At 37.8% G+C, this 12274-nt stretch overlaps 1 protein-coding gene across 4 annotated transcripts in view; it reads right to left on the minus strand.

Annotated features, from left to right (window-relative positions):
• Positions 1-1637: 1637 nt before the first annotated feature.
• LOC140148455 (uncharacterized) overlaps positions 1638-12274 on the minus strand; it is a 63137-nt gene continuing 52500 nt past the window's right edge. For all 4 annotated transcript variants that reach the window (XM_072170407.1, XM_072170408.1, XM_072170406.1 and 1 more), the window contains 4 exons: positions 11379-11503; positions 4011-4294; positions 3334-3406; positions 1638-3034 (listed from right to left, as the gene is read on the minus strand). In XM_072170407.1, the coding sequence (XP_072026508.1) occupies positions 2386-3034; positions 3334-3406; positions 4011-4294; positions 11379-11503 (1131 nt within the window). In that variant the 3' untranslated portion in view covers positions 1638-2385. The remainder of the gene's footprint in view (positions 3035-3333; positions 3407-4010; positions 4295-11378; positions 11504-12274) is intronic.

A 12274-nucleotide genomic window follows, 5' to 3' on the forward strand; every position in this document is an offset into this window, starting at 1 on the left:
AACAGTCCTGATGAACATCTTCAAAAAATTAGCGTAACGTTATGAATAGCATGTTTCACACAAAAATGAGTCGGAGAACATGTATTCCAGTTATTCTAATGAATTGCAAATGAGGGTGAATTGAACAGCATTCTATTAATTTTATTAATTTGTCTACAATCACAGCTCAACAAACCACAAAACCTAATTAGCTGTAAGTAAATTGGGTAAGATTGCATAAGATTTCAACACTTTCGCCGTCATAAAATGTTTTAAAAGAGTAAACAAGATGAAAGTGATCATGCTCTGGAATCGAACCCAGGACCTCGTGTTTGCGAAACTCATGCATTAACCACTTAGCCACGGGTGCTTCTAAGGGAGCTGACATTTGCTTCGGAAGGGGGGAGTCCCAAATATAGGGAGGTCATAAAATTTTTGATGACTAAAAATGTAGAGAGTCACAAGATGACCCCAGATAGTGTATTTATTTTATTCAAAAAGACCGATTTTAATACAATTTTAGCCTATTTAAGTGGTATGGTGGATCGGTGGTGAGGGGTCAAAAATTCTTGTTGCCGAAATAGAGGGATCACAATTTTATTGACGCTGACTTTTTGTAAATTTGGGACCCCCTCCTCCGAAGAAAATACCAGCCCCCTAATTTCGTAATTATTAAAGCTAACTAAAAGGTATTTGTATCATATGTAAACGGAATCAAAGTGTCGCTTATAGCAAGGGTTCAAATAATTTGAGCAGTCAAATTTTTCACTCATTAGGAGGATTCAGATTATGTCAAATATGCCTTACATTTAACGGTGTGAAAGTCTTTGACCAAATATTTATTTCTTCTTTAACCTGGTATATAAAATCAGCGACCAGCGCTGTTCTCCCTTGTTATCCAGGATATAATACAGTTAAACAACATAATAAAACGCATAAAACGCATATAGTTATTACTATATACGCATACTATATAGAAACAAGAAATTAAAATAACATAAGATTATTACCATACAAGCAAAATTATGCATAAAAGAGCAAAAAAATGTTTAAAATCCCCCCTTAATCAAGAAAAGGCATAAGCCCAACACTGTAAATACTCAGCCAAAGGACCAGGCAAACTATAAGTTAAAGTGAATCTTCGTCGCTATACGTCAAATTGGCGAGGTACCCAGCAAGCAGAGGAACGTCACTGAAAATATGAATAAATATAACATCTTTTACTACGTGATTTGATATAATGAACTTTCCAAATTAGTATATACATTATAATTATTATATTATAATTATTACGTTACGTTTTGTGTTTGCTGTGTGTTATCATCTACGTTAACTTCATTCCACTACCGTAAAAGCTCGTCTACAAGCATATATAGTATTTTTATAGAAGCTAAATTAATACGAAACAAGTGTAAATATACCAATACAATACATTTTCTTACAATAATACTTGTTTGTATATGCATGGATCTGTAATTTATTTGCTCAAACTCCATAATGGCGCCTGGATTAATTTAGCTTTCATCGGAAGCACTCTATATGCTTGTAGACGAGGTCTTACGGTATCAATCTAAGAATACCATAATGTTACCATTCAATCACGCTAAGAAACCATAATGGCATGTGCCGGCAGAAACATATTCGTCATCTGACAAAGGGATTCCAATAAATTAAGGCCCATTCAGTGATTTGCTCATCTGGACGATTGTAAAAATCATCAAAATTCAGATTTGGGTACTTTTGTTATTGTCATAGATATGCTATCATAGCCTGCTATAGTGGTTCAACCGAAAGCCGTGTATTGAAGACAAAACAAGGCATTTTACATGAATCTGTAATTTATATACTGATAGTACATAAATTAGCTATAAATGCATTTGAATGTGGCTTCAGCTTCGTCAGTGCTGCTGTATTCTTCGTGTTTTTGCCAAATTGTTCATTTCAAGTGACTTATCTTTCACTTTAAAGCAACTTATAAACAATTATAATTTTTTTACACTTGCGCTGGGATCACTGAATGAGACTTTAATATTGTTTGTATGAGAACAATTGACGAAGATTGACAAACGCAATATCCCAGCCTATAGCCCAACAAACACAAACATGTTTCAGTTAAAACGTTTTTATTAAATGTTGGGTTACATAAAGCTCATGAAAACGTTTCAAACGTTTCAAACGTTTTGTATGAAAATGCTACAACATTTTGCTATCCAAAATGTTACTGTATCTATGTAATAAGTAACATTATATGTTAGAAGGTTTGTAGTAAGTTTCAATAATGTTTATTTGCATGTTATAAAAACATTTTACACCCTTTATAAACCAACATTTAAACGTTTTCTGGCATCCTTGTCTAATATTCTGCGAATGTCTTTGAAAAAGTTTGCTGGTACTTTGGTACAGTCATTAAAACTGCGCAATTCCGCTATCGTTTTCATGGTCATCTTCTACTACGTCATTGAATCCGCGATTAACATTACCATGATTTGCATTATAAGCCTCTCGAGACATAATAGAGTTTGCAATTAACCGCTGACCGTTGACCGCTGTGACGCTATTATTGTAACCTAACTTAGTAGCGTCAATTGGCTTGCCATAGTTACCCGCTGTTGATGGTTTCGACTTCGCACCCGTCCCATTAGAGCGCGAACTGGAAAAATCTGAAGAGGATTTCGCGCCTCGCGAAGATGATCTTAAACGGAAAGTTGAAGTCCAGACTTCTCGAGCTTCAGGTTGACGTACTACATACAGCATGAATATGGCGTACCCTTGCATTGAGTTGCAAACACAAAATAACAATTGTGTAAAAAAGCTTGTGACGCCGATAATTGTCAAATAACCTATAGACCAGGTGAGGCCCATCAAGAAAAGTATACACAGAGCGTTCATGAACCGTCTTCGAGTTTCGTGTTTTCTCTTCAGCTTTCTGCTCCGTCCTGGTACTCTAGCAGAGAGACGACGGAGGACGAGAATGAAGACTACTGTATTGAATATAATAATCACAGCGATTGGTATCAGCACACCGGCGATAAGGGCTACTTGTTGTAGAAAGCAACTGTGAAAAGTGAGAGATATAAATATATGATCAACTGTATAATACAAACTGTATAATGATTTTCCAGTATTCTTATTTAAGTACAATAATTTCTTCACATAATTACAAAATGCATACATTTCCAGTGCACGATGAAAAATCCCACCACTTACGTAATATTCTATTGTAGATATTAAGCTGAGCATGCCGTGTGCAAATTTATACAATTCAAAGTGTTAAATGTGAATTCTAATTTGCCCTTAACACGATTTGAAATAATAAAAGTTCTGTTTATATAAATGAAATGGAAAGTGCCTTACAAATCTCTATCTTCTACAAGGTAGTTTTCACGAGTAGCACCAATAGTTGCACCCACGACGATCGCAGGTAAACCTGGAATATTGAAGATAGCAGTAAAATAATGTCAGTTAACAGTACAAATGTGTTCAAGTGTCAATATGTGAAGAAAAACTCCATGGTGTTGAGCAACCTGCTCTTTTTGAAACTAACTGTCTTATTTACCTTATCCTCGCGATTTACAATACAATGGGCCGCCAGCAATTACTTTTGTCAGTCAAATTTTTGACTTCCAGCATGTTGACATTGTTGTTCAAGCCACCATTTGATTTTCAGTGGGATAATAATAATGTTGAAAACATCTCCACTAAGGATTTCTAGTGATCAATAGATATAAAATGGATCTACTACAATTGTAAATTGCAATTTCAGTGTGCATTTGCGGCAACCATCATTATATTTACATTTAAACACACAATGACATATGTTCCTGTGTTGTATTTGTATTACGCGGGTTTTGGATGTCGACTTTTTCAATGATGCACTGCATATGTGGCTTCTTCCTGGCAACAGTTGCAGGTGCATCATATTGTGAATCGATTGATTTCGAAATTTATCATGTACTGATTGCAGAAAGAATTGTATCTGTAGGCGTTACCATGGTTACTAATTCAAATTTCCATTCAATGCAATGACTTACCCCATGCAAAAAGACATGCCTTGAGCATAAATCTCTGGACGTAACTATCCACTACTTTAATAAATAGCAGATACATATTCACCCCCTCGATACCCATCCAAGCCAAAGACGCCAATGTAAAGTACTGAAGTGTCGCAGCCAGGATGCTACAACTTATTAATCCCAACTCAGCTACGTATCTCTCCGTATCGACAGCGATCATTACGATGAATACTATGTACAGACCAAGAAGGGCACAGCAAAGATTTAGCAGGATTTTGTTGGGTTGTTTTGCACGAAGTTTTCTGAAATGAAATATATTGGACATATTATTATTATTTGTGATATCACTAACATGCTTGCAAGTTCTATGTGAGAAATGTACGAGCACGATGAGGTATTCATTCAGTCCGGTATTCAGACATTGTGTATCTATTTATGACAAAATACTCTGAACTCGATACAAGTCCTGTTATGTGTCATTAGAAATGCTGTTGCATTATGGGAAGGTTTTGTTATCAATTGGTAAAGCTTTAAAGTTCTTTCAAGAAAATGGTATACAAATATTAACTGTCTATGAGTGTGATGGTCGAAATATAATCACGAGGTGAAAGATGGATTGTTCCATTCCACGAGCCGGAACGGCGAGTGGAATGGAACAATACATATTTCACCGAGTGATTATATTTCGACTAACAGTTAATATTTGTTTTATATCACTCATGCATAAATTCTATTCCTAAAATACTATTTAAGGTTGGAAATACATTTTTTCATCAACATAACACCATGTTTTGCCGTGATATACTTCACATTTTGGGGTCCACCTCAACTAAATCGGCGAGTCCAAGAGTCAGCGCACGGCTTGGCGCAGGCGCACTACGGCAGAGCACTATGATAGTAAAGACTATCACACGGAGAGGGTGATGGTAAAAATGGCAAATGGTAATCAACCAATGAACTGTCTAGAATTTATGTATGAGTGATATAATGTCACCTATCTTACTAAGAATACAAAATAGCATACTAGGTAACTATTACTATAGATGTCAAAATGGCGCCTGATGTAGCTGGCTGCACCACACATCTGCTCTGATATTATTTTATTATTTAAGTGTTTTTAAGCTGTTTTCACTACTTCATATGAACTATATAGTGAATTGTGAGTACTTATTTGATCTGTTGTGAATGATACATTACATCTCATGAACTTTGATAGCAGTTTTGGATGACTTTGAAACTCTGTGTATATCACCCTATGATACCAGGCTGCTGAATTCTGCTTAAGCTTACTTACATGTAAGCTTACATGACCCAAGGTTTCTATTGATCATTGACTCATGCCACTTCAAGTTAAACTTATTCGAATTGATGCTATATTGCAGTGCTATTGTGCGTTCTTGTGTTCTAGCAATGCCTCCCTTGACCTACGATCGTCAAACACTTCTGTCAATCAGAGAGAACTTGTCTTCATCTGAACTTAGAATTGATAAACAATCATGGAGCAGACTAAATGAACTCAATATCTGTACAACTAAAACGCGTCGGGGATGTAGAGCTGGAAGGCTGAAGCAAAGAAACATCCCTACCCACATCCACTCTCATTCTACTTCACGTAAGACTGATGACAGGTGTCTGCGTTCAAGTGATAGTGACAACCCAGCAAACACAAAAACGTTTTAAAAACGTTTTAAATAAGTTATATGTTGGCTTTTGGTTTAGGTAAAAATGTTTTAATAACATAAAAATGTCGGGTTATATAAAGGTCATGATAACGTTTTAAAACGTTTTGTATGCAAACACACTACAACAATATTTTGAAATGTTTTCAAAAAATGTTATTCTAAACTATTTTTGCAAACATTTTTGCCAAATATTGTGTCAATACTTAAATAACATTATGTTGAAATATTTGAACCCAGCAAACACAGAAATGTTCTTAAAATGTTTTTTTCAAAACCTTTTTATAACATTTAAATGTCGGGTTATATAAAGGTCATGAAAACGTTTTAAAAACATTGAAAATATTTTTGGGAAACATTTTTCGCAAAATATTTTTTCAACCCCAAAATAACATTCTGTTTAGAAAGTTTTGTATCAAGTTTTCAAGAATGTTTTTGGAATAATATTAAAACGTTTTTATACCATTTATATAACCCGACATTTAAACGTTTTTGTAAAACATTTTTGTTTGCTGAGCAGTAGATTATCAAAAATGTTTTTAAGGTTATGAAAACGTTTTATACTCTTAATATACCCTTTATATAACCCGACATTTAAACGTTTTCTGACAACCTTTTATAACCTTTTGCGAATGATGTCGAAAACGTTTTGTGTTTGCTGGGAACCTGATTCAAGTCCCATTGCAGCCAGCTACCAATGGTCATGCCCCTCAAGTTAAGTTTGGGACATGGAATGCTCGATCAGTGAAGTGCAAAACAGCCTCTCTATGTGACTTTATAATCACACATAACATTGATATAATGGCCGTTTCTGAGACGTGGCTAACGAATGATGAACGCTCATGCCGTGCACTTGCTGACATTAGGAACACGCTGCTTAGTTCCATCATATTCCAAGAGAACAACGTGGTGGTGGTGTCGGTGTCATCCTTCGCAAGGGTTTTGAAGTGAAGATAAATACAACTCTTGTGTATAAGTCACTGGAGTACATGGACCTAACAGTGTCATCCTCTTGTGCGTCGTCATCTCCAGTTCGACTCTTTATTGTGTATAGACCATCCTACTCAAAGAAAAATAGGATAACAAGCACTATGTTCTTCTCTGATTTCTCCTCACTCCTTGAGTGTGTTAATAACATTCCAGGACGAGTTGTTCTAGCAGGAGACTTTAACGTTCACATGGATGATACTGAGGATAGTGATACTAAGACCATGTGTAATATCTTGAAACTGAATGGTCTTGAGCAGCATGTGGACGGTCCCACTCATATTAGTGGGCACACGTTGGACCTTATTATTACCAGAGACTGTGATGATCTAGTGTCCCCTGTTGATATCTGTCGTGATCTTCCACCCGATCATTTTGCTACCGTATGCTCCCTGAGGATGGCTAGACCCAAGTCAGTGAAACATACCATGACTTTCCGCAAATTTCGCCAAATAAACATAGAAGATTTTTGTCAGGACATTTCGACCTCCTCTCTTATAACAAAACCGGCATCTGATCTTGCATCGCGCGTCGAGCAGTATAATAATGTGTTGACAGAGCTTCTTGACAAGCACCCCACTGTAGTGGAACGCTCCATCACACTGAGACCAAATGCGCCCTGGTTTAATGACTCTCTTCATGACTTGAAACGTAAGAAGCGTGCACTTGATAGAAAATGGAACTCTACTAAACTTGAAGTGCACAGGCAAATGTACAAGGATGCCTGTCATACGTACAAGCTGTCTCTTGAGCAGGCTAAGACTGAGTATCACCGATCCCAAATCGAAAATTGTGAGCAGGGTAAACTGTTCCAACTGGTTGACAAAATGTTGGCAGCTAAGCCAGCTAAAATTCTGCCTGCTCATGACTCTTCGAGAGACCTCGCTGACAGTTTTTCCCAATTCTTCGCTGACAAGGTTAAGAAGGTGAAGGAAGCACTGGCTGATTCTACAGATATTGACAGTGTGAATAGCGATGAACTTGGTGCTGTGACACCACTGAAAGAATTTGATGAAATGTCCCAGGATCAGGTGAAAAAGATCATCATGGAGTCAAGTTCAAAAGCTTGTCCTCTTGACCCCATCCCAACATGGCTGCTGAAGCAGTGTATTTATGTGCTTTTACCAGTAATCACTGATATCATCAATACTTCCTTGTCGTCAGGCAACGTTCCACTAGCTTTCAAAGAGGCTCGTGTGACCCCAATAATAAAGAAGGCCAATCTCGAACCCAATTGTCTGAAGAACTACCGACCAGTGTCGAATCTCTCGTTCCTGTCTAAAACTGTTGAGCGTTCAGTTGCATCCCAGTTGTCAAGTCATCTTGAGCGCAATGAACTTTATGGTGATAGACAATCTGCATATCGCAAACATCATTCTACTGAGACAGCTCTGGTTCGCGTTACCAATGATATCCTGCAAGCAGTAGATGTGCATGGTGAAGTAGTTTTGGTTCTTTAGATCTGACTGCTGCTTTTGACGTTATCAATCATGATGTGCTATTGCAACGTATGGAAAATCGTTATGGAATGTCTGACTCTGTCCTCGATTGGTTCAGATCGTACCTCTCCGGTAGAGTTCAGTCAGTGGTCATCAACGGTATCCAATCTGAGCCTTCTGTGCTGGCTGACGGTGTGCCTCAGGGTTCAGTACTAGGACCCATTGGCTTTTCAATGTACACTGCTCCCTTGGAAGATATTATAAGATCTCATGTTGGAGTGCAGCTTATGGTATATGCAGATGACACACAACTGTATATGATCATGAATTCAGTTAATAGAGATCAAGTCATTTCTCACTTGGAGAATTGTGTCAGTGATGTGAAGCAATGGATGATTTCAAACAGACTGATGTTGAGTGATGGAAAGACGGAAATCCTTCATATTACATCCAAATTTGTCAAGAACATCACGCCAATGGATTATTTTCAAATAGGTTCCTGTGATGTTAGCCCTGTTTCTAAAGCACGCAATTTAGGTGTCATTCTTGACCATCAGCTGACTTTGTCCTCTCATGTAAACTCGGTGTGCCAGTCGGCAAATATGGCTCTCAGGAAGATCGGACAAATTCGCAAATTTCTCAATCTCGCTACAGCAGAGAAATTGGTTCACGCCTTTGTTAGTTCTAGGCTGGACTACTGCAATGGGGACTGCTCTATAATCCGAAGGTTCTATAATCCGAAGGTTCTTTAGTCCGAAGGTTCGCTAGTCCGAACACGTGTTCATAGCATTCGTTAGTCCGAATTTTAAAAGAGGTTCTCTAGTCCGAAAAAAAATTGAAAAGAGGTTCTTTATTCCGACGGTTCTTTATTTCGAAGGTTCTATAGTCCGAATTTTAAAAAGGGTTCTCTAGTCCGAATATGAAAGTAGTCTCTATAGTCCGAATTTAAAAAGGGGTTCTATAGTCCGAATATAAAAATAGGCTCTATAGTCCGAATTTTAAAAAGGGTTCTATAGTCCGAATATAGAAATAGGCTCTATAATCCGAATTCAAAAAAGGGTTCTCTAGTCCGAAATTGTAAAACGGTTCTATAGTCCGAAACGGATACCGTGTTCTTTAGTCCGAATCAGTAAAAAAGGTTCTATAGTCCGAATTTTTAAAACATTAACATATACTGCGCCCTCTAGCTAGATAATACTAAAGCAGAGTCTACGGCAAACGGGATGACGCTACTGCTATTAAAAGGGCCCACACCACCAAATCACGATGTAATGACGATATAATGTAGATGGATTCCGGTAAAAACAAAAATCTTTGTAGAGATATTTTGGCCTTTCTGTGGAAAAAAAGAGATTCATGTTATAGCTTAAATAAATATTTGAGACCAAAAAGTTGCATAACACAATTTTTGAATAAAGTAGGCCCTCGGATTGAAAAATGGCCAGAAACGGTTTTTCAGGGAGAACGGGTCGAAAATGATGATCAATTAATCACAAGACTACCCGTACATTGAAACATTTTACACCCCGGCACCCCCCCCATCGCAAGATAAAACTATACTTTAACTATTCTGTAAACTAATTTGTTTAAATAACTAAAATTTGTTTAAATGAAACAGCCGCAGCATTTACATGGCGGGATGCATTGGCTACCAGTGAACAGTAGAATCACCTTTAAGATATTACTTCTCACGTACAAGGCATTGCACGGGCTTGCCCCGCGTTACATAACGGAACTGCTTCAGGAATACGTCCCATCACGCTCGCTAAGATCGGCTTCCATGCAACTGCTGAAGCAGCCCAAGTCATCAACATCATATGGGCGTAGGTCTTTCGCAGTTGCTGCCCCTGCACTTTGGAATAGTATACCATTATCTCTCAAATTAGCCCCCTCTGTGGACAGATTTAAAGCAATGCTTAAGACGCATCTTTTTAATTCCTAGTGTATTTTAATCATGTATTTATGAATATTGTACTGTAGAGTACTGTATTGTAATTCTGCTTGGCTGGACTTACTATTTGCGATGGCTGCGGTATCGCGTCGTGTCCGCGGCGTGTCGTCGGGCTGACTGGTCTTGGGTTGGCTCTGTTTTTCCTGACCTGTGGTGTCGCGATGGTACATGTGATTTATGTTGCAGGGAGGAGCCATCTTTGGTTCGCGGAGGGGACTGCGCCACGGCTTGTCCGGGAGTTGCGATCCGGCCATCAGGAGGTCCCTCGACGACTCTCGTGTGACGTCACATCTGCCGTCGTGGTGTCGCGGGTCGGGAGTGTGGAGCCGATTCGGGATCTGGTGATTTGTCGTGGATGTGGCATGGTGCCGTTGCCGTCATGGGTGGTGGGTTCGGTTGGGTAGGGTTATGGTTTGGTACAACTATCTTTTATCATGTTTAAAATTATGTACATTGGCAAATTGGTTTTTTAAACATTATTGCTGCAATATTTTGGTTGTTTTTTAGATTACTTTTAAGGTGTAGTTTTTAATATACAGTGTCATTTTTATATTGTTTATTTTATGTATGTGCATTTTCCTTTTCTTTTTTTTAGTTGTTCAATGTAAAGCGCAATGGGGCATCTGCGATGCAAATTGCGCTATAGAAATATTGGTTTATTACTATTATTATTGTACTTTCTATCATGTTATATCAATACACTATATATATGGTAAGTGTGTGTATTTAAAAAAAACCAAAGATTAGGGAGAACGATTCTTCCCAGAAATCTCGGGAATATAACCTTGATGGAGGAGGAGCAGATTTAAGTTGGCTGATAATTGGCTACGCTGCATTCACATAATGAAGACCAAAGGATGCTTAAAGGCATTCCTACAATGCACTATGATTGGGAAATTTGATCAATGTAACCAAATTTTAAAGACAAAGTCTACATTGCCACACACACAAAATGGTAATTTTAAAACTGCAGCCAACGAGCTAATAGCTGAGACTTTAATATAACTTATATTTGACTTTCTTACAGGAAACATTCATATTGTCCAGCCTCCCGCTGCATTAATTTTATTTATAAGTCTCAATGTTTTGAATGTTAAATTAAAGGATGAAAACACCAGATATTTGCACACAATCCCAATGCAAGGTATGGTCAACTATGCCACATGTGTACAAAAGCCAGACATACAAGGTCAGAAACCCCATTGGGTTATGGGAATGTCTTTAAACATCCTCTGAACGAAGACGACCGCATGCTTTCAATTATCAGGATAATTCAGATATACCCAGGCATTTTCTGAGTTGCCATAATCTATAATTTGATGTCACTTACCTGTTCGATATGTAGGAGATAGTAGTTGCTATGATTCCTAAGATAGACAACGAACATCCCACATAGCTAAGTACCTCAAGAATCTTATCCTGTGTGGCTGTCAAAGTGGCCTGACTGTTAATATCCTGAAAGAGTACAGTTAGAATTACTTTAGAAAATCACCCTTTAAACACAACATTTGTCACTTATGTCTACTTTGTTGAAAAATGATTTTAATCAAATTAAGTGGACCCACTCTACCACATGCAATCTTAGAAATATTTGTTCGAACACTTTTAAGGCCTTATTGGAAATGGTCCCCCTTCTACCCCCGTACAATGTTGGCATGCCCAATATGCTAATCTTCACCATATCTTCTCCCAACATTGTTTGGTGGGGAAAGGGGAGGGGGCATGCTTAAGATGGACATTGAGACAACACTATTATAATATTCTTAGTTTCCAGTGACTCATATAGCGTGCGCACTATGCTAAGAAGAACATAGGGATAGGGAACAGTGGGTGTTCGAACACATTTTTCCGGGATTGTGGCAAAACCTTCTTTTGACAGAGACAAACGAGACTTTTTATGAAATCCATAATGTATGATTACAGTACAATTTAAAGTTTGTTATTCTTTACCAAACAACTGTCAAGGCGGTTTTCTGATGAATTTCAGCCCCCCACCCAAAAAAAAAGGTGAAAATAAAATAAAAACACTTAGCCGCTTAACTCTGGAGCTCTATGGGGGAACTGGCGAATAATCAAAAGTGACAGAAATAATCAAAGCTCTTACATTTTACTGCTATTAAAGCACTTCAGGCTTTAATAGTCTTTCACGGGGTATTTAATTACAGTTGTGCAAATAGTAGAAATTCGAGAAAAAAATTGAGGGCGTCCTTGTGAGCAAATCACACA

The sequence above is a fragment of the Amphiura filiformis genome, chromosome 3 (assembly GCF_039555335.1).
Source record: "Amphiura filiformis chromosome 3, Afil_fr2py, whole genome shotgun sequence".
Lineage (NCBI taxonomy): Eukaryota > Metazoa > Echinodermata > Ophiuroidea > Amphilepidida > Amphiuridae > Amphiura > Amphiura filiformis.